The 23,910-nt window shown below is 38.9% G+C and overlaps 1 protein-coding gene across 1 annotated transcript; it reads left to right on the top strand.

Moving 5' to 3' along the window:
* The first annotated feature begins 12,339 nt into the window (after nt 1–12,339).
* Nucleotides 12,340–16,372, top strand: TOB1 (transducer of ERBB2, 1). Its single transcript, XM_032498153.1, is given in 3 exon segments — nt 12,340–12,647; nt 14,462–15,293; nt 15,295–16,372. Coding segments are annotated over 2 exon segments (1,026 nt in total). The 5' UTR covers nt 12,340–12,647; nt 14,462–14,597; the 3' UTR covers nt 15,625–16,372.
* Nucleotides 16,373–23,910: the final 7,538 nt, after the last annotated feature.

Below are 23,910 nucleotides of genomic sequence, written 5' to 3' on the forward strand. Positions count from 1 at the left end.
TAGCAAACCAGTGGACAAAATAAAATACCTCATTGTTTTCATTTTTGTTTTACATATAATAATATGGAGTAATAAGTGAGATTGTGTCATTTTATCTGTTTATTAATAAGTTGTATTTTTTTTCTTCAGTGAATTAGTTCCATTTTACTGTAGTCAATTTCCAATGGGTTTATATATCTTTCAGTTGTTGATTTATAGAAGTTTTTTTATATATTACAATTGTTAATCTTTTGTTCTTTGCTTAAAGTGCAAATAATTTCTCTCAATTGGTCATTTCTCTTTTGATGTTGTTTATGATTTTTATAGTTATACCAAAGATTTTAATGTTTATCTGTTAAGCTTTTTATGGAGAGATAAATCTGTTTATCTGTAGTCTATCTGTTAACCTTTTCTTTATGGCTTTTAGGATTCAGGCCTTCTCCCAAACTCAAGATTTTATACAGGTTTGTATATTTGTTTCTTATTTATAGACTTTAAAAATGTTTTAATCTTTAAATCACTTGGAATTTTTATGTATGATGTATTATAACTTCTTCCCCTTAAATTGAGAGCCAGTTGTCCCCATTTTACTTTCCCCCATAAATTATAATTGCAATCATTACTATAAACTAAATTCCTATTTAAATAGGATATCCTTCAGGACTCTGTTTTGTTTCCTTAACCATTTGGTTATTCCTACATCAGTACCACAGTTTTTATTATTAAATCTTTGATATCTTTGTTGTATGTCTTGAAATATAAAAGGAGGTACTCCCTTCATCATTCTTCTATTTCAAAATGTTCTTGATGATTTTTGTATATTTATTCATCCAGATGGATTTTAATTAGTATATTCATAAAAAGTCCTGCAGGGAAGTCAATAGGGATTAATTTGAAGAATAACCAACATGTTTTTATTACTGAATCATTTCATCCAGGAATATAAACTGTTTCTCCATATTCAATATTTGTATGTCCTTCAATAAAGTTTCATAGTTTTCTTCACTATAAATACTGCATATTTTCGATAATGTGTTTCTAAGTGACTTATAGTTTTTTAATTAATGTAAATTATATTCTTTTTCTGTTATATTTCCTAATTTATTATAGCTGTTGTATAAGAAAGCTATTGATTTTTTTCCCCCGATGTTTATTTTCTAATTTACCACCTTGTTAAACTCTTTCATAGTCCACAATCATTTTTTTAAGGTGTTGGTCTTAGATGTTTTGGATAAATAATCATATCATTGGAAAACAATGCCATATTCTCTCTTCACATGTTGATGTATACCTCTCATTTCCTTTTCTCATCTTATTACAATGACTAGGTTCTCCAGGTTGTTTAATAATAACGGTGGCACCAACTCGGTTTGGCTCAATCCTGACTTTCAAGAAAATGCTTTTAATACTTTATCATTAAGTAATATTTGCTGTCAGTTTCTGGTGGAGATTTTATCAAGTTAAGGATGTTTCCTTTCTACTTCACTTTTAAAAAGTTTGGTTTAGGAAAAAAAGGTTTTTTTTTTCTGATAATGAAAAGATACTGGATTTTATCAAAGTCTTTTTAAAAAAATTTTTTGGTAGCCATTGAAATGATCATTCCCCCCTTCTTTGGTGTATCAATGTAGTGAATTGTATTAACAGATATCTTAATGTTGAATCATCCTTGTATTACTTTTAATACAATGATTCAATTTGCTATTATTTCACTTCAAATTTTTAAAGTTTGTGTTCATAAGCAAATCTAGCCTTCAGTTTTCTTTTTTTGTTATTGTTCGGTGCTTGTCTGCTATGGTATCAGCCTCATGCCAGCTTCATGGCATGAGTTTGTTAGACCATAAAGCCACTCCGGCCTCTTTTCTTTTTGTGAGTAGATCTTAACGTATTTTTTCTCCAATTTTTTCCTACTGGTGGTCCATTTAGGTTTGATAAGAGATAATTTATATTTTCCCTGAGAACTGTAAATTTAATCCAGATTTAATCCAGTTGTATGTAATATTCTCTTAATTCTTTAATAACCTGTGTTTCTATAATCATGTTTTCTTCTTATTTCTAATATTGTCAGTTTGAGTCCTTTTCCCTTAAGCAGTCTTGTAAAATTTTTATCTGTTTTACTGGTCAATCGTCAGCTTTTGGTTTTAGACATCTGATGCTTATTTTTTATTTCATCAATTTCTGTTGTATCTGTCAAGAATGAATAGCAATTCTTAAATTCTACTTTACTTAAGTCTATTTTGCTTCTCTTTTTCTAGCATCCTGAGTTGAATGCCTCAATAACTTCATTTCAGTTTTTCTTATGTCCTAATAAATGTGTTTAGGTTAATAAATTTTCCTCCAATTATCACTTTTTCTGCATTCTGTAGAATTCGGGATATAGTGTCCACATTATATTGTCATCACTTTAATCGTCGTTTCAGATTAAATTTCCTATTTAACTACAAATTACATGAAATTTCAGTTTTGATTTCCTTTTTAATGTAAAAGCTATTTCAAAAAGTGCTTTTAAATTGCAAGGGAATAGATTTTTTGCTATATTTGTTGTTAATTTCTAGTGTTAATGTTCTACAGACAACTTGTGGCATAAACTTTCTTCTTTTGGAAATTTTCTTTGCAATTTTACATAAGCAATTTAAAATTATTCCGTGGACATTTGAGAATATCTATCCTTGGAAAGTCCTACAAGAATACAGATATCTATTAAATCAAGCTTATTATCCAAACTTTTACCTTTCATCTAATTAATGTATCAGTTTTTCCCTATGATTTAATTATTCCCTTCAGGTTATTCTCTCAATTCTCAACTTCTGGAATTCCTACTTTGGTCAATATCAAAGCTCCTAGAGCTATTCTACATGTTACTTAACATTTTTTTCATATTAACCACCTTTAGAATAGAAGAACTTTAACTTTAGAATCCAAATGCCACAGAGCATGTGAAATCATCTGGTGATTCATTGTGTAAGTACTGACCAAATTAACCAAATTTAACCAAACAAGGTTAAAAGAACAGCGTATATTGGGAAAAGCACATTGGGATGCAAATAATCAAAGAGCAGAATGCTGAATTTTACAAAACTTGAAAAGTCAGTTCAGCCAAATATTTAGTAAGCATCCTGTGAACGGCGTAGGTGCAGGGCAGTAGAACCTACCTCCCTGCTCTCCTGGCAACGCAGATCTCTCCGAGAGATAGGACAGGACACCCACCGAGGCAAGATTGTTAAGTAACAAAAAAGGCAGCACACACGTTCATGCCACAATGAATGCCCTAGACAGTGAGAGCCACTGTAGTCCAGGGAATAGGGAGATGGGGGTTGTGGACACAAGATTGCCTATGTACAAACCTGACCCCAACTGGTTTTAGCCAAAAAGGAACTTATTATTAGCTCATGAGTATCTGATACCTCTTAGGCACCACCTCAGTTTCTCTTGGCCTTACCTTCTCTCCTTCCAGCTGTCACTGCTGTGACCAGATCTGCACAGGCTCCAACTAACATCACACAATTTGACAGCTCCTCACCTCATACTGTGTCACTTGCCTCCTGTCCAGGGACCTCCCAGTTGATACTGGGGTGCAAGACCCTTCCTTGGCCTCCAATGTACAAAACCTGGAAATATGGGAGAATTAGGGTGCCATGATATGAATTTTTTGATCAGTGGGAGACAGCAAGCAGTGAAGCAATTCTTCACCCTTTTATTTCTCAGATGGACTACCCTGGGATACTGTTTATGTCGCTTCTTGGGGGACTGGCCCATGGGATCCAAGACAATTGTTCTTCACAACAGCTGGCTCAGTAACGCAAAACTTGATTTGTTTTCCCTCCTCCCTGTCTTATTCCCCTTGTCCCTCACTCCTGCTCCCTGGGCTTTCATTCCCAATTAAAGTGGTAGCACAAAGCCCTGCAATTTGGGAGAACTCATGCTTAGAGATCCTGTAGCTGAAACGTAGAGGTGATACAGGGGCTCAAAGGCTGTTTCCAAGACCTGATTTTTCTCCATGTTTTGCCTAGGCTAGTTGTATTCTCTGGCAGCTCTCTCCTGATAGTACTAAGATGGCCCCAGAAGACTCAGATATGAGCCTTTCAGGCACCTATTTCATGGGAAAGAGTACTTGTCTCCAAAACCTCAAACAGAAGTACCAGAACTGAGAGTTATTGGCTCTGATTGGCCTAACGAGTCAGTGGCCATCCTTGAACCCATCTCAGTGGCCAGGAGAATGCCATGTTCTAGTTGTCTTCAGCCTAGACTGCAGGGCCCAAAGGAAATACATGGATCATGGACAGAGAGTGGGAGAGGGATGGATGCTCAAACAAAACTCAGGACTGTGCTGGAGGAAGGTGAGTGGACATTGTTTAAAGTAACAACAAATACCCAGCACAGGAAAGGTGGAGGTAGAAGAAACCAACCTTCCTGGAGCCCCAGTAGAATTCTCCACAGAAAGTTTTTAGGCTTATCAGAAACCAAAAGATTTTGGCCTATACTCTGCCATAGAATTCTTTTGTTCCAAAGTGGATAGAAATACTGGACTACAGGCAGGGTCTATTTCCTCCCTAAAAGACAAAATAGTTTTATCTTCAGAAGAACCAAAAAATTGAAGAATACCCCATTGAGTGATAAAAGCAATTGCATACACAGTAACAGGGTGACTCCTGAGTGCCAAGCCCTGCACTAGGCTTTCAGGTACAGAGCTGAATAAGATATGTTCCAAACAGGATTCCAGTAACGTCCTTTCCCAGCTGGAAAAAGTCACTCAATATCATCCCATCTACTAAAGGCCAAAATCTCAATTTCTTAACACAAGACCCTCGGTAATGTCTTCTGCCCACTCAGCTTCCTCTCACTTTCTGAACCCATACACCAGCCAGTCGGAACCACTTATCCTTTCTCAAATATTCTGTGTTGTTTCTTTGGATTAGGCAACTGTGCATAGCAAAGCTATCAATCAATCTATATGACTGACTACAAGGCACGATGGAACTCATGTGCAAAGATACAAAAAAGCGTACGACAAGATGCCGGCCCTAAAAAAGCTTGGAATTAATCCAATATAGGAGAACCACAGAAACTTAGGTAACCTAAGAATTAAATAACACCAAAGCATGAGATTCTGAGAGACATTTTGAAGGTTGGGGACGTTATTTATGAGAAAAGAGGGTGTTAATAATACTTATTTATAGTTTAAAAGTAATTTCACTTATTTTCTCACTTGAGCTGAATCAAATTCTCATCAATCATAAGAAGCAAACAAAGGAAGAGGAGGAGGGGAAGAAGTGAGAGGTCAGGAGAGGAGTGGGGAGGGGACAGGGATGGAGGAAGGAAGCAAGAAAACATGAACATCTATGTAGGGTTTTACAGTTCACAAAGAACTTTGACAAGCATCATCTCATTTGGTTCTCACAGCTCAGAGGGTAATTATTGCATCTATTTATTACATGAGGGCTAAGATTCAACTTATATCTGGCAGAGCAGGACTCAAATACATATCCTCTGGTTTCATGTTCATAATTTTTCCACTATGCTGGACGACAGCTGACATAGTTAAGAAATCGGAGCCATGGTGGATACGTCCTATGTCAATACAAGAACATGCAGAGTCCAAAGGGAATGTTTCAAGGAGTTACCAGTAAACAGTATGAAAAGTGGCAGAAAGATCAAGGAGAAAGAGCCCCAAGGAAAGATGACTTGAACTGTTTTGTTTTGACATTTTTTCAAAAAAAAAAAATTCATTGGTAATCTTTGAGTCAGGCTGAATGTTAAAAAGTTAAATAATAGACTGGAAATCAAGGTTACAGGCATCAAAATCATGTGTTTAAAACATCTGAGCAAGTTCTAGAGTGAAATTTAAGATCAGAATCATGTTCAGCCACATATTTGGCACATAATACACAAGATGCTCACACAAATTGAAGAGAAAAACACAAAGATCTCTCTCTAATAGAAACATGGAGAAAAGGCATGGCTAGAAAATTGATTGAAAGAGTAATACAAGGAGCTGATAAACATGGGAAAATATGCTTATCCTACATATATATTCAAAGAAATGCAAATTAAAACAAGGAGATAACATTTTACTTATCAAATTATCCAAGAATAGAAAAAAATGTAGTGAGACAGACATGATTATACACTGGGAATATTAAGGAATATAATCTTTCAGGAAAGTGGATCATTATGTATTATGCATTAAAAAAAAAAAAAAACCCTTCTCTCTGACCCAGTAAATTCACTTATAGAACTATCCCAAGAAAATAATCAAGGATGCAAAGACTCATATATAGAAATGTTTGGTTAAATGATTGTTTTTCAATACAAAAAAAAAAGTCTCACTAATTGCTGAGCAATGATTAAAGAAATTATTCGAAATCATAGAATGCAGTCACTAACAATGATGATTATGACAATACTTAGTGTCAGGGGACAACAGGCACAGTGTAATGCTAAGTGAACTGCAGATGCAAAACTGCATATGCAGCAGAATCTCATTCAAAAAGAAATGCAGCAGGATGCTTTCAATGGCTTACCACTGTGTGGTAACATTAAAAATGATTCCTATTTTCTTTATATCTATTTTCCAAATTTTCTACAATGAGCATCTCCAGGTTTAATAATAATAAAGAAGTCCAACATTTTAGACTTGAAGATATCTTGTTTTTAAGGACTAAGTTCAGATTTCCTTAAAAGGTGTTAAGTTGGTATTTTCATTCAGAATATGCTCAGATGTAATGGTTTAATATGGTTTATAAAAAGTAAATCTAACCTAGGTAGTTACTAGATTTAGTCAGAGCCCTTATCTCTATGTTTATCTTGAGTTCTCTTCATGGTTATTAGAAGGCTGCTGTAGCTCCTGCATCAGACCCATGTTAAGGCAGGGAAAAGGTGGAAGTGTCCTAGAGGTGATTTTTTAAAAAATGATCTCAAATTCTCTGACATTCCTCCCTTGAGAGGTGAGGGTCTATAGGCTTTCTTCTTGAATCTAGGCAGGCTTATGATTACTTCAACCAATAGACTATGGCAAAATTGGTGCTTTATGACTTCTGAGGCTGGTTCATAAAAGGTCATACAGCATCCATGTGGCTCCCTTAGAATGTTCACTCTCCAGAAACGTCCTCCTGGGATGCTTCCTCTCAGATCCAGCTGCCACACAGTGAGAAGCCCAAGCCACAGGGAGAGTTCAGAGGCCATGTGTAGAAGCCCCAATCAGCAGCGCCAACTGAGCCTAGCCTTTGGGTCATCCCAGCCCAAGTGCTAGACATTGTAAGCGAAGAAGCTTCCAGATCCACGCTATCCAACTCAGGATGGTGGCTATACCACACAGAACAGACAGAGCATCTTTCTATCACTGGAAAAAGTTCTACTAGAAAAACCTGCTCCAGATTATTATTATTGTTTGAGACTTGCCAGCTGAAGTTTCAGACATTGCGGAGCAGAGGCAAGCCATCCCCCTGTGCCCTGTCAGAATTTCCCGACCTAAAGGATCCAAGAGCACAGTAAAATAGGTATTTTATTCCACCAAGCTTTGGATAGTTTGTTATGCAGCAGTAGTAACTGGAATAAGCTCCTTTGAAAAGCAAAGCAAAGCAAAGCTTGCTCAGAAACCATCCCAGCTGATTCTTGTTTATGACTCATTGGCACAACAGTGTCACAATGTCACCCCTGCAATGAAGGCTGGGAAGATACCTGTTTAGCTCTATGGCCTCTTTAGTCAGGCGGACTAGGGGAACAGAATAGGGCATGGGAAATGGGTGAACTAGCAACAGTGTCTGCTACAATTGTGTGCGCGTGCGTGCATGTGTATCTAGAATTGCAGGACCATGTTATCTATCTTATATCTATCTATCTATATCTATCTATCTATCTATAAAATTCTATTTTAAGCAGAGCTGCATAATAACGGATGCAATCTATGGTTTAAATTTATGTATCACTACAATAGGGTATTTTCAATTTTCCTTACAAAGTAGGCAATGGATGAAATCTAGAATTCATATATTTAAAGTAATAACACTAACTCACAGACTTTAAATATTTATCATTTTTTATTTTGGGGGGAGGTTATTAGGTTTTCATTTATTTACTTTGTTTTGGATAGAGGTACTAGGGATTGAACCCAGGACCTTGTGCTTGCTAGGCATGCGCTCTACCACTGAGCTATACCCCCCCCTGCAGAGACGTTAATAAATGTTCTTTGTACTTAGAGTGTGGTGAATACTGTATCACTCCTAGAATTTGCAACTATAATCTCTAGCTCAGATCAAAATCCTCATCCTTGGCTAATGGAAAGAAATTTCAAGATTTTGTTTGGATTTTTGTTCATCAAGATCATAAGGAGTAAGCAAGTCATAAGAAGACATTCTAGGCTTTCACCGGTGTGGCCCACTGTTGTCTATGGCAGTGTAACTATTAAACTTTCCCTTATTCTTAAACTTTAATACACCAGAAATTGACACAACATTGTAAACTGACTATACTTCATTAAAAATATATATTAAAAAGAAAAAAACTTTAAAAAAAAAGAAGAAAATATTCTATCAGATCAAATTGCTTCAGTGGATTGCCTGTTCCAAAGATAAATGGGTTTGTTCAGTGTTATCCAGTTATCTTGCAATTACAAATGTCTGTATTCCCAACTCTTGGAGAATGTATGACCCTCCTCTACTAATCCATATGAGAAGCAGCAGGAAACTACACTAAAGGTTTCCTCAGTCCTAAGAGCATGCCTTCTTTTGAGAAAGGTTTAGGAAAGAATTGGTATACTTGTTTTTTTTTTTTTTTTAAAAGACCTGTCAGTCTGTTTTTCTTTTAAAATTTTTGGGGGGGTATATAATTAGGTTTATTTATTTATTTAATGGAGGTAATGGGTATTGAACCCAGGACCTCATGCACATGCATTCTACCACCAAGCTATACCCCACCCATGGTTTTTAATAACTCAATGCTTAGTTTATAATTGTTTCTTATTAACAATTTTTAAAATGTGCATGCTATGGTTTATGTTGCATGACTGTCTAAAAGAAATGAATAACCATAATGGTATGAATAACATTACATTTGTATGTTGCCTAATTTTCTAATAAAGGTAAAAGGTTGATTCCCTAGAATTGAAATAAGCCTTAGCAAATACACACTGTGTGGTAATGATTCTTCCATAATCCTGTCTCAGTTTACAAGGAAACAGCATGAGAATTAGAAAGTTTAGGACACATCTCCCCCAGAAATCCAGGTGAGGTGTGTGTGTGTTTATATGGGTGAATAATGTAAAAATTCAGGACACGTTCAAGAACTGTGTTTTCCCATGATATTGGAACTTATTCATTTACCAATCATTACCTTCATTGTAAGGCACTGCCCTAGAAACTGTGTGGAATGGGAGGACTTGAAAGGCAAGGACTGTGATTTTCAGTGACTATCACCTGCCCAGAAAGAGAAATACCTGTTGATCAAGATAACACCTGAAGCTTAATATCAATCCTCAGTACCTCCTCTGAAAATGAATAAACAAATCTAATTACCTGCCCCCACCCCCACCAAAAAAATATTTTAAAAAACCCAAAGTAAATGTTAAATAGCAATAAGTCATATGAAGTGTCCTTTAAAGAGCAAAACTTGAATAACAGGAATTTTATACCTTGTGACCAGCAATGTTGGAAGGATATGAATCTGCTTTTCTTTTTATTTGCAATCTATATATGAAAAGAACTAAATTATTTACTTAAGGGGCATTGAGCTTTAAATGTAGAATTTTTTTTAATTGAAAGAATTGTTGGAGATAACTGAATCTAGCCCTATTTATAGATGAGCTGAAAGTTGATAGAAACAGGTGAAATTCAGATTTCCCAAGACCTGCTCTTCAGTTTTCCAGTATGTCATGGGTCCTCATTGTGTATGTGTGTGTTTATATTTGGTTTGAAGCCCTCTCACACCCTTGGGCTGAGCAACAATAACCCATTAAATGCTTTGTATCCAAATTTCTGTTTTAAAAATTCTATTTACTGCTACTAATATTTAATCAACACCTATGAGATGACAGCTCTCAGATTTTAAACCTGAGATTATAGATTGGGGGCATTCAGAAAAAGAATTTGTGCCTTCCCTTTAAAGAATTCTTGAAAAGTATAGATAAGCTTGACAAAATTACAATTCATCTATCTTTAGTTAAGACATTAATCTCAGCCAAGCATAATATGATCCTCTAATTATAGTGATATATTTTCCAAATTACAATCAAGACACATGGCCTGATTCATGGTCCTGCAATTCTGAATGTTTGGTACAGAATATTATTTACTTAATAGTAAGAGAAATTATTCTCTGGATCACACAAAAAATCGTGTTTCTCTGGGTAAACCATTCCCCAAATATTCTATATCCTTGCAATTTCTGTGCTCAAATAATTATAAAATTAAAAATAACTCATTTCTTAAAAACAAATGAAATTAATGTTCATTATAGAAAACAAAAACCACAATGAGCAAAAAGAGGACAACAGAATAATATAAAAAATTTTTATGAAGGGGCATTTTAATTTAAAATGCTTCAATACTTTCACAACCTAAATCTCATTCTTCCTTTACAACCGAAAAACCAGAACTTAAGAGTCATTGAGTAAAACTTCTGTGTCCTTAAAAAAACAAAAAAAACGCTGCCTGAGTTTTAGGAATCTGTACTATAAACAAGAAATCGGTCACCTGACCACTCCCACCCTCAGCCTATTTCACAAACTCATCTTCCCTCCCTCTCTCACACACTTCGGGACTTTAGAAATATCCTTCTTCAGTTCGGTTCCTTCTAAAAGGGGAGGAAGGGAGAGCGAGTCAGGTTGGAGGGAAAAAAAAAGCTACGAGATTTTCGCACCCATGAAGCGGGTTTGTGCCCAAGGAGCACAGCTGGTCTACAGAGCCGTCTCCTCAGATACCCGCCTCCTCGGTGAATTGCGGTTTAACATCCTTATAACAAGTTGAGAACGCAGGCCCCTCCGTTTTGAGGGGAAGGCGGCGCCCCAACCGGTGTTTTTCCAGGAAGCACTCCTTGAGTGCGGAGGAGAGGGGAGAGGGGAAGGCCAGGCAGTCGGCGTTTCATTCATTGCTCCTCTTTCTCCCTCTCCTACCTTTCCCTCCCCCTAGACTTTCTCTCCGCGTTTCCCTGTGAGAGTTTGACGTCGGTCTCCTGGATACCAGAAAGCCAATCACCTGGTTGCTAAGGGAGAAGCGTGGCCAATCAGGCGTCGTTGCTACCTGTGAGTAATATTTTTAGCCTGAGACTGACATTGGGTTCCACTCCCAATGTAAATTCCTGTATTTCTCTGCCGCAGGTTGTGAAAAAGGGTGCTTACCCGCCTCCTCTGAGTCTCTTTCCCCACTCCCTATTTACTCGCCTATATTTCAATTGAACATTGTCTTAAATGTACAATACAGCAAGACACGGTGTTTATTATGTGTATGTTAAAGTAGGCACCTGAAACGCACACATGCATATGCATACTTAGGTACGTACGCAGTTTGGCATGGAGGCCTGAACGGGGACATTCGGAGTAAAACATGATTCTTCTTAACGTCTTAAGCCACCCCTAGGTCCGAGATGATGCCGGGTAGCACGGGGAGGTCTGATGTGGGAAGCGGAGGCAGTTAAACTGTCACCTGGGAGGGAGGTGTGGCCAGGTTGTCTCCCTTCCCCACCCCCAGCCTGGCAGGCAGCTTTGGTTCTGCAGTTGCCTCTCTTCGGATGGCAGTTGGCCTAGGCCCTTGAGGTGATTAATATTAAATTAATCGGGTGCACGAGTCCCTGTCACAGTTCGCCCTTTTTCTAGGCTCTCCTGGGCACACTGGAGGCCGACTTGGTAGGTCGTTCACGAGTGGGAATTTCCTCGGCCACAATCCCACGCCGGTGGGGCACTCTTTTGTAAACTCTCCCCTCCCTCTCGGAGCCCTGGGCTCTCCTCCCAGTTCTCCCCTGCCGCTTTCTCCCCAACCAGCTTTGCTCCCGGCCCCTCTCCCGGGAGCTCTCCGCCTAGATGGAGTCAGTCGCCCCAACCCACCTCTGTAGCCCTCACCGGCGCGTCTCTCCCCCAATCCCTGTCCAAAATTTTCTGTTAACCCGCCCACAGTGACTCCAGGTCGTCGGTTCACTGGCCATCCTGGAGTCCGAGGGGTGTGGCCGTGACCACCCGGCCCTCCACCTCCCGTCAGGACATGGGCAGGCAAGACTTGGCCAATGGCGTCCGGGGGCAGGGCAGGGGCGGAGCCAGCCGGAGAGGGTCCGGGTGCGGGGTGGGAGGGCGGGGAATGGTGACGGCGCCTGGAGCTGTGTGACGCGGGGCGGGCGCGCGCGCCCCTACGGGAGGGGAATGGGGGCGGGGAGGAGAATATAAAACGAGAGGCGGGGCGCGCGCCGCGGCAGAAGGAGCAAGGCTCTGGCCCGGTGTGGAGTGGGCACATTACGGGGTCGCTGGGCTGGGCACCGGGCTGTGTGGAAAAGAGAGCGCGCTCGCCTGACCCCGTCCTCGCCACCCGAGCCAGAAGGGGCGAGCTCCTCAGGCCCTCGTCCTCCGCAACCTCCGCGCGGCGGCGTCGACGTGCACTCAGACCGGCCCGCTCGCCGCCGCCGACCCTCCAGTGTCCCCGCCCTGCCGCCCCTTCTCCTCCGCCCAGCCGCCGGATCTGTGGTGGAAGCAGCCCGTAAGTATTGAGGGGCGGCGGGCGGGGTTAGGAGGAGGAGGGGCTGCAGCGGCGTCGAGTGTCGGCCCCCTGGGGTTGGGACCGCGGCGTCGCGGCCTGGGCGCGGAGGGGAGCGGCTTCTGACACCCGGCCCGAGGAGGCTCCGAGGGGCCCCGGCGCGCCTGGGAACCGGAGGCGGGGCCCGCCGGTGCGTCGGGCTCGGCCGGGCAGGGTGACCGGGGAAGGACGGCTCGAGGCTAGCTGACCGAATTTGGGGGTTGGGACGCCCGGGAGTAGCGGCAAGCTCGAGGGGAACGCTGGGTTCCGCGGGGCCGGTGGCTCCGGGCCCGAAAATGGTGCGGGGGAACCCTTGCTCCCCCGGCTCTGGCCGGGTCCCAGGAGCCTTGGGGGGGCGGGGAGCGGCGGGTCAGGTTACGGCGGGGGGAGGGGAGCGGCTGACCCGGTGCGGCGGACGCCCCGCGGGCCCCCGGGCCCCGAATGGTCGCTTTTCCATTTCTCGTGGCCGCCTTCTCCTTGGAGGAGGTGACTTGTACTCTTTTTCTCCTCCTCTTGCTGCTGCTGCTGTAGCGCTTGGGCTCCGAGGGCTGCGAGCAGAAATCTAATGAGACCCAACTGGCTGTTTATGTAATTCTTCACGCTCCTATCTTAAGGCGTTGCTTTGAAACTACCTTCTGCCGAGCCTGAATTTCGCTTGGCTGCACCTTCAAGCAGTTTGGCTTAATTAGCTGCCTTTGCCAGCACTCAGGCTTTTGGCTTGGAAAGTGTTTGTAGTTTGGCGACAGCCAGGTATTCTTTTCCCTTTGTCACCATGAATGTGGAAAATGGAACAAATAGATTAATACCAACCTGATTTTTAAATGTCCTTTTAAATCAGCCTCAGTGTACACATAGATCCCCTTTGCAAATACCTTCTGTTTGCCCTTGATCTTTTCTTATCCCCACCCAGTGCTGATCCAGCAAACGTTTAAAGGTCGACCTTATCGTACATGCCTCTCCGGCTGTCTCTTTCATGAGGGAGGGAGGTGGTTTTGAAGATCAGGATAAAACTCAGAAACACTGCCCTTTAAACAGAATAATCAATAGAATTTTAAAGTTAATTCTTTTGTTATACTTGGTGCTCAGGAGGTATTTTCATATTTAGAAAAAATACACATTGAAAAGAAAAGCACAGGGAAGCTCGGTTATTACATTTTGTGCTCTTCGTATATTTAAAACGGCAACTATATAGAATAATTTGGTTCATGATTATCGTTCACTAGGATGGCAATTCATTCAGTATTTAAGTACCTTTAATTTTAGTGTAATGTACTTTGAAAATTAAAATTTTCTTCTCAAATTTCGAAATGTTTAACAATAAAGTAGATTTAAGCAGTATATATACAAAATGAGCCAAAATACAGAATTCACTTCTCAGTCGGTGAATAAGACCAACTTCTAAAACTAGCTTATACATGTGTGGATAATGAGTAGTTTCCAGTAAATAGTTTTGTAAGAATTGAGGGAAGAAAAAAAGGAATACTCTGTATATTCTGGAAATATTTTTCCTATTTAGAACTCTTAACAAGAAACAAAGTAAAAGAGTTTTCTTTTAGTTGTTTTAACTGTAAATCTTATGTTTTCCCTTGAGATTTTGATCTTCAATAAATAATTTTCCATTGTATGTTCCTTTATTTTGTGCTGATTGTATTTTTCAGACTTTCTAGCCTATTAGACTTTTTCAAAAATGAAATTAATCTGGGGGTAAAAACAAAGTTTTGAGACTTACATTTATCTTATTTGGACATGTTTGCTTTTTTTTTTTTTTTTCCTTTAAGGAACAAGACCGCTCAACGTGAAGGATATCTACTACCAGCACTTTGAATGAAAATTTGTTTCTCTGCCACAAACTGAACACTTTTGTGTGTGTCTAGGGGAATTGAAACACAAACCTAATTTTGTGGCATAGCAGCTATGCAGCTTGAAATCCAAGTAGCACTAAATTTTATTATTTCATATCTGTACAATAAGCTTCCCAGGAGACGTGTCAACATTTTTGGTGAAGAGCTTGAAAGACTTCTTAAGAAGAAATATGAAGGGCACTGGTATCCTGAAAAGCCATACAAAGGATCAGGGTTTAGATGTATACACATAGGGGAAAAAGTGGACCCAGTGATTGAACAAGCATCCAAAGAGAGTGGTTTGGACATTGATGATGTTCGTGGCAATCTGCCGCAGGATCTTAGTGTTTGGATCGACCCATTTGAGGTTTCCTACCAAATTGGTGAAAAGGGACCAGTGAAAGTGCTTTATGTGGATGATAATAATGAAAATGGATGTGAGTTGGATAAGGAGATCAAAAACAGCTTTAACCCAGAGGCCCAGGTTTTTATGCCCATAAGTGACCCAGCCTCCTCTGTGTCCAGCTCTCCATCGCCTCCCTTTGGTCACTCTGCTGCTGTAAGCCCTACCTTCATGCCCCGGTCCACTCAGCCTTTAACCTTTACCACTGCCACTTTTGCTGCCACCAAGTTCGGCTCTACCAAAATGAAGAATAGTGGCCGCAGCAAGGTTGCACGCACTTCTCCTGTCAACCTCGGCTTGAACGTGAATGACCTCTTGAAGCAGAAAGCCATCTCCTCCTCAGTGCACTCTCTGTATGGGCTTGGTCCTGGGTAGCCAGCAGCCGCTGCAGCCACAGCAGCAGCCCTCCCGGCCGCCGCCGCCTCCACCGCCACCGCTGCAGCAGAAAACCTCTGCTCTTTCTCCCAACGCCAAGGAGTTTGTTTTTCCTAACATGCAGGGTCAAGGTAGTAGTACCAGTGGAATGTTCCCAGGCGACAGCCCCCTTAACCTCAGTCCTCTCCAGTACAGTAATGCCTTTGATGTGTTTGCGGCCTACGGAGGCCTCAACGAGAAGTCTTTTGTGGATGGCTTGAATTTTAGCTTAAATAACATGCAGTATTCTAACCAGCAATTCCAGCCTGTTATGGCTAACTAAAAAAAGAGAAAGATGTACCGTACCAGTTAAAATGCTCGGGCCCAAGGGGGATTTTTTTTTTTTTAAATAACCTCCTTGAGATTTTTTTTAAAGCTTATAGTCAGGATACATTCAAGCTTGGTTACAAAAATAAAACATGCATCGTTTTTCATTGCCAACCAAGCACAAAGTTATTTTATACTGACTGTATATTTTAAAGTATACTCTCAGATATGGCCTCTTACAGTATTTAAGATATAGCAAGGACATGGCTGATTTTTTTTTAATAAAAAATTGGCACTAATAAGTGGGTTTATTGGTCTTTTCTAATTGTATAATTTAATTTAGTACAAAGTTTGTAAAATATCAGAGGATATATATATTGTTTCTACGACATGGTATTGCATTTATATCTTTTTACTACAGTGATCTGTGACAGCAGCAGCTTCATGTTGTATTTTTTTTACTGAAATTGTAAAATATCCATCTTACAGACATCAACTATTCTAAAAATTGTGTACAGGATATTCCTTTAGTGGTGGAATTAAAATGTACGAATATTTGCTTTTTCAAAAAAATGTATTTTCTGTTAAAGGTTTAAAGATTTTTGCTATATATTATGGAAGAAAATGTAATCGTAAATATTAATTTTGTACCTATATTGTGCAATACTTGAAAAAACGGTATAAAAGTATTTTGAGTCAGTGTCTTACATGTTAAGAGGGACTGAAATAGTTTATATTAAGTTTGTATTAAAATTCTTTAAAATTAAAAATGTTTATGGTGGTCTTTGTTTTTAAGCCTTTGCCAAAGATCTAATTTGAGAATTGTAAATGCTGATAGGCAGAAAGTTCTGACTCACTGAATCAGAAAATAATAGAAAGCAGTGCACAGATAGTACTTTGCCATATAAAAACTTGTCCTGTCAAAACTCCTTAGCCTGACCAATGCTTGGGATGGCTTTATTGTTTTTAGCAACTCTCTTCAATCCTCATCTTGTCTCCCCATGATAGGGGCGGTATGCTAAATAAGGCTAGTCAACTCTATTTTATAGCAAGTTTTAAAATGTGGTAGCATGTTGACATCTAAGACAGAGTGAGGTGTTGAAATGAAATTCACTCATGTAAACTGAGAGCATTTATTTGAAAGGTACATGGAGAGAGAGACCATTAGATCAGTTTTCTATTTCTGCGTGGGAGATGAATAGCTCAGAAAACTTGCCTGGACAAAGCAACTGATCTAACTATTTAAAAAGAAGATTTAGGTCTGTTTTTACTAATTCTTACACTTGTTTAGTCATTGTATGTAACGAGAATTTGATTAAAATCAATTCAAGATTAGTTGGACAGGTTGCTAATGTTACTATTTGTGTGCATTTTCCCAGCAAAAAAAAGTTTACATACTGTTTTTTGGTTGGTTTTGTCTTTGCAAGTGGATAGCCAACCTGCTGGTTTGGGGCATTCAAAGATTAGTCATCTAATAATATATAATGTGTCCAATTGTAGTGGGTCGTTAAGGATAGAAATTTTTGAAAAATGAGTTAGAAGGGAGAGACACTAGTTTTAAAAGTAAAATAATCATTACACTTTTAAATGTCCATTGATAACACTGTTGACATAGTATTGGGGAGAAAGTTGTCTTAAACTGGAAGAAAAAGTAACTTTCTCTGTACTCTTGTAGTAAGAAACCACTGGGTTATTTGTGAAATAAATTTGGTCTCAAATGGGTTTTTTGGACACTAGTGTACAAAAGCCTTTTGTCTGTTACCCATGCAGTTTAGAGCAATAAAAAGTTTAAAGGAAACAAGCTCTGGAAGTAACAGCTAAGCTGTTCTGTCAGCTCCATGGTGAGGCCTTTGTCCTTTAGTGGACAGAATGAGGTTATGAAGAAGTATTGGGGTAGTGACTGGAAGAGACTGGTCTGTGTATGCTATCAATTACATGCTTTTGTGATCACAAAGTTCGAAAAGCTGTAAGAGAACCATCAGAATAATGATTTTAAGCACTAGTTTCTGCCGGAGATTTGGGTGAAGTTATCACAGGCTTAACTTTGGGAGAAAACTGCCTTTTTATAAATAAAGTCTCAAGTAAACATACTTTTCCTGAAAATCAGAATTAGGCAACTGGCTAATAGCTACACAATAGAGTTTGTAACAATCTAAAACTGTAATAATTCATATTTTAAATAATTAAGCTTAATGTAAGTATGAATATCTTTCAAATCTTAGGGATGTGTGTGCAAAAAAAAAATCTTAGGGAAATTTCATATTGGTACATACGTTAGTTTGGTGCCTGAAAAAAATTTAACTCAATTTTATCTTGATTGGTTTCAAGAAAATTAGTTGATTTAAAGTTGATTTGAGGTTGGTATCCTTGAGGACTTTATTGTTTTTCATTTTTTTAAAGCATGAACAAAGGCTCTGTTTTCGTGCCTTTTTTTCTCATTAGGAATGGAAAATTTTTAAAGGTGCTTTTGTCTAACACACCTTAGAAAATCTTAGAGAAGCTTACATCTCAGTCCCAAATCTTTCTCCCTCACTGTGCCATCACACTTTTGACCCTCTGTGTGGAGACTTTTGGTTGACTGATGAGTTAATTACCTTAATAGGTCTTACCCATCTTTGTGTCTTCTACAACTAAGGATATTGTAGCAGCCTCTGAATGGCCCTATCCTGGTGTCCAAAATGCTGCTTTACAACTGCATAGCTCAATGATAAGTGAAGAAGATGATGCCAAAAATAGCTCTCTGGGTTTAGAATATTCCTTTCCTGCCCATCTTTTCTAAAATCAAGTGTATTGTTAAATCTCTTTTGAATAGCTTTAACCTATATTAGATGGCAAATGCAGGCCTTTGGTCAAAATGCTCCCTTTAAGATAACAACAAGCTTTATTTACTGTGATTAACTTCTTAGCTTTCGAAAGTGAAACTAAAGATTCCCTGAGTTTAAAGTGTTTTTCTAATGTGTATTGGTATTAATTTCATTTTCATATAGATGTCTTATGTACCTGCATTTTAATTGAGAGATTGAATCTTAACGAATTTTCAGGACTTAGGTTATTTTTAAATTTAAGGAATTTGTGTAACATACAGAGAAAATAAAGTACGGTTGAGCCTTGAACAGCACAGGGGTTAGGGGAGCTGACCCCTCACTCAGCAAGAAATCCACGTGTGACTTAGAGCGCCCTCCATGCCTGTGGTTCTTCACCGGGGGCTCAACCAACTGCAGATCATGCAGTAGTGTAGTATTTGCTATTGAAAAAAATCCACATATAAGTGGACCCACACAATTTAAGCCCGTGTTGTCTGAGGGTCAACTGTACCTCTCTTTGCATATACTTAAGCTAATGAAGTAAAATGCTGATTGGAGACCTTCCTCCGCAGTTTCCCTACACAAGATAGCATAGGCATGGCACATCAAATGTATATCCTTGTTTGACTAGAACACATGAATTTGTTAGAAGCAGCATAACAATGTTCTAGTGCAAGATAAGAGGGGGAAAGCCTTATCAGAAGATAAGGATGTAAAATTGACATTGCTGAATAAAACCCATTATATTGTTTAATATGCCAATGAGCTGAGGCTTAATCAGTTTGGCCCAGGACATCATTCTAGATCAGAGTTCTTCAGTTTTTGTGTTATATATATATATAAATATGAAGATATCTTCATGTTTAAAGAACCTAGGATCACTATCTTTGTGCATACAATTGGAAAATTTGTACAATACTTGTGTTGAAACCTTTTTTTGGTGTTAATATTCTAAATCACTCAGGAAACAAATACTCATCTATCACTTACTATGAGCCACGCACAGTTCTAACCTAGTTTAAAGAAGGGGGACTGAGACACAGCTTAATATTGCATGGCCAATAAGTGGCAGACTTGGGATTCAAACTTAGTCTGCTTCCAGTGTTAATGCCTTAAGCTCTATGCTTTATTCCCTTCAATTGGTTGCTAATCTTATTTGAAGTCTGGAATAAGACCATTTTTGATGTTATCAGCTACGTGATTTGTAGAATCTCTACGAGAGTGTCAAAGAATCTAGTAGAAGACTCTCAGCCGTCTCTGAAGTCATGATGGTATTTTAAGAGAGAGATTTTATATTTCCGGTGGCCATAAACTATGATCATGGGCTATCTGGAAATGCTTTTAGAAATCATTACATTATATCAATGCTCTAATTTTGTTGATTTCCTTAATTCAGTTGTGTCAATTACTTCTCTTGTTTTGGAACCACTGGATGATTCCTTCAGATTGAGTAAGGGCTGTAGATTCAGTGGGCCCAGTATTTGTAAGTAAAATTGTAAACACTGACCTCCTGGAGCTATTTTCATACACATTCCTTATCTGTGCTATTGATAAACATGATAAGGAAAGGCCAAGTAAGCTACCAAAATAGTCTTCGACAACACGTTTCCAGTACCTATGATTTAAGTTACTTTGAAAAACTGTCTTTATAATACATGATTTCTATATATATAGATGTTGTGATAAATGGTCTTTTTGCTTTTATTTTAAAACATTAAGGAAACCAAATGACCTTATTTCAACCTGATTCTGAAAGCCTTTCTTGAAAGAGATCACCATATTTTGGTTTAACATAAGAAGTGGTCACATTTTAGAAGCATAAGCTATTATGAATGAACTTATATTCCCTTTAGTGTCGCTATTAGTTTTGAGCATGTTTAAACTGCACAGTAAACAAAAACCCATTTTAAAATATTTGAGTTTTAAGATTTACATTTTAGAAGACTTGCTTTATACATATAGTCTGTAAGTGGAGCTTTGAGATCCTCTTACAATTAGGCAAACCTTATGGGGAAAAAACCCGTTTAATCAGGAAACAGCTTGTATCTAGAGGCTACTGGAAATTATGGGTCTAATTCCTTCCTTAAGCATATTAAGTCATTTGACTCTGATGGCACAGTTTCTTCATCTGCAAGAGTAGGTACAGCAGTATCAAAACACTTTCTCAGGGAGTTATGAGGAACTAATCACCTTGCTATGAAGAATTGTATTGTGTTCTTTAGGGCATTATAGTATTTAGAAGCCATGAAGTCCAAAATTTTACCCACACTTATTGCCCTTTGAAATAAAAAAAAAAGTAAATGAAGACCATAATTGTCTTTATTATATTCAACATTTTGTTGTCCAGTCTGTTATTCGCATCAACAGAAAATTGAGTAAAAATTCTACGGTAATATCCTAAAGTCTATTCTATTCATTTTTCAGTAATAAATGCCACTGAGTTTGTATTTCTAGTTTTGAGTTGCTGATAGGGAAACCAGTGTTTCAGCATTCTTTTTCATACAATCAGCAAGTTGATTTAAACCCAGTATACAATCTGGCTGGCCTTTTGGAAGCAGCCAAAAATGTTTGGTAAAGTGTCCATGCTGTTGTGGAAAGTACTGAAATGACTGTTCCTAAATAGTACTGGCTCAGGAATAGGAGTAGTTAAAATGTAGCTCTGGTGGCAGGTATCTTATCTGGATAATGGTGCTCGCTTTATTTTAGTGCAGGTAGAAAAAAAGAGGAGGTTGCTTTACAGAAGGGAAAAACATTGAGGACTTGGAAGGAAAAACACATTCCTCATCTGGCATTATGAGCACTTTACTTCACTGATAAAATATGACCAGTGTGCAGAACAGAGAACAGGTGTAAAATATTTTTAGACAAAACTTGGCATATACTGTAGGTCGCATCCCTTCTGTCTATACACTCAAGTGTTTCAAAAATAATTGTGGAAAAACCACTCTTACAAAATAAGCTAGACACTGCCTTTATGGTTTTTGGACTAAATCTTAAAGCCAAACATAAACTTCCTTCCCAGCCATCAGGTTGTAGCTATTTTTAAACACTGGTTCTCCGAATGTCCTTTGACAGCTCCTGAGTCTCCTTTTCTCTTCCTTCCTCAGAGCTGATGAGAGAGCTGGGACAATATGGCACCACAGCCTCTTTCCAAGCATGAAAGCTGGGTTGTGATATTCCCCCAAACTCAATTCTGATTCAAAACAATTCTGATTTTGTACTTCCTTTAGGCTAGAAAGTAATAGGACAAACATAGACATGGCATCCGTCTAGCTTGGTGTCTAGCAGAGGGGTATAAATTGATGAGTTCTGGATACTGACAGAAGGGAATACTGGATATTCCTTCAATCAGTATGGTTCAAGACATGGAATCACAGGACCCTACAAATGTCCATTTAATCCAGAGTCCAGATGCCCTGTGACATGGGGCAGTAGTTCTAGGCACAGTCCCTTTTCCTGTTTTGAACTAAATGCAGGTATTCCTTTCAGATGGCTTTTCCTTGCCGCCCCTTCACTATCTATTGATTCATTTCTGGCAAGGATGAAGATTGGATTTTGGTTTGTTTTGTAAAGAGCATGTCTGTTGTTTTTTCACTCTGATTATCCAGATCTGTCTACTGACCTCAGAGCTCTTTTTTCAAAAAGAGCACTTCTTGTTTTGTTAACTACCTGCCATTCTAAAGTTCTGTAGAACCCTGGTGACTTACTTTCTGCTAACTCCTTTCTATTTCCAGGAAACATGATTGGAATCTCTAAACCATTTCAATCCAATGCTTAAGATAGCTGCAATCCCTGGACAGCCTTTCTAGAAATTAAGGTGTCACTAGAAGCCCTTTAACTAAAGACTTTGAGAACAACCCAGCTTTCCCATAGCTACAAAGGGTTTTTCCTAGAGAAGTTTCATCTTTTCAAATCTTACAATAGCTTGGAAGAAACGAAAGAAACTTTTTTTTTTTGGTAACTTAGGAAGAAATGTTTTTTGGAAGGAGACTCATTTATTATCTGAGCCACAAAAGTTCAAAGAACTTTCTGGGTTCTGTATACAAAGGAATAGAGAGTCAGAGGCGAGATCTTATCTCCCCAGGAGCCTCTGCCAGAGAAGAGTCAGGTAGCAGGTAGAGAAGGGGTTAGGGTGTGTCTCCTCTATCTGCCCCTCCAGGTTTGGGAAAGGTGAAAGAGTGGTAAAGAGGGAGCTGGTGTGTATGCTGCCCTGGGACTCATCCTGGAGATCACTTCCCCTTGATGGAGGATTTGCAGAAGTTTGGACACTTAGGACAAGTCCCCTAATCCAGGTGTATCACACTTCCCTGAGGACTACGCGCTTCCTTCCAGACTTTAAAGGAGAGTAGGTGGTGGTACCAGTGCCTTGCATGCTACGTATTTGAATGACGATGATTTTGATATCATCAAAAGTCTTAAGGAGTCCAGAGGAAATAATAAACCTCAGAAGCTCAACAATAATAGTCAACATTTTTGATTCTTCCAATCCAAGAGCACAAGATATCTTTCCATTTCTTTGTATCATCTTCATTTTCCTTCACCAGTGTTTTACAGTTTTTAGAGTGTAGGTAACCACGTTGGTTAAGTTTATTCCTAGGTATTTTGCTGTTTTTGATGCAATGGAAATGTTTATGCCAGTTATAAAATTCTGGTTTTTGAAGTGAAAAGAAAAAAAAAGAGAACAAAAGGCCACAAATGGCAAAGTATCCTTCTTTCTTAGGGGTGAGTTGTATTCCATTACATATATATGCTGCACCTTCTTTATCCATTTATCTATTGATGTGCATCTAGGATGCTTTACATGTTGGCAATTATAAAGAATGTTGCTTTTAACAGCAGGGTGTGTGTATCTTTTTAAATTCATTCTTATTTTGTGGTTGGCTTTATTCATTTGATGACTATGTAAGTTTAAAAAGCTAAAACTCTAAATGTTCTTAGAAACAATGAACAGTACATAAATGTAAATTTAAAAAATACATGCAGTATATTGTGTATATGTATTTACATGCAATATATTGTATATGTGCAGTCAGACTGTAATAATTCTACCTAATAAAACTGAAAAATGAAAAAAGTCATGATTTTATAGTATTTACTCTGTGCAAAACGTTGTTCTAAACATGTATACATTTTAACTCACTTAAATTTCCTAAGAACCCTCTGTAATTTCATTTACAGAGGGAAGCAGAGTCTGTGACAGTTACTGCCAGTAGAGCCAGGATTTGAACTGTGGAATTCTGTTTCCAAAGTCCCTCATCCTTAACCATTACATTACACTGCTCCTTTGCTTGACCTCAAGAGGAAAGAACCACACAGGATCACGCAGGGATGTTACATAAACTGCACTTTGTGCCACTTTCCTCCCTGTACAACTGGCCTGGTCCTGTAAGTGGTCATTTGCTCAGCAGCCCCAAACTTAGGTTACTATCAGCCTTTGCCAGGCACAGTTAGGCAAGGGAGTCTGCTGCAGAAATGCAGGGAGTAGGTTATGAGTTTGC

Source organism: Camelus ferus, chromosome 16, assembly GCF_009834535.1.
Source record: "Camelus ferus isolate YT-003-E chromosome 16, BCGSAC_Cfer_1.0, whole genome shotgun sequence".
NCBI lineage: Eukaryota > Metazoa > Chordata > Mammalia > Artiodactyla > Camelidae > Camelus > Camelus ferus.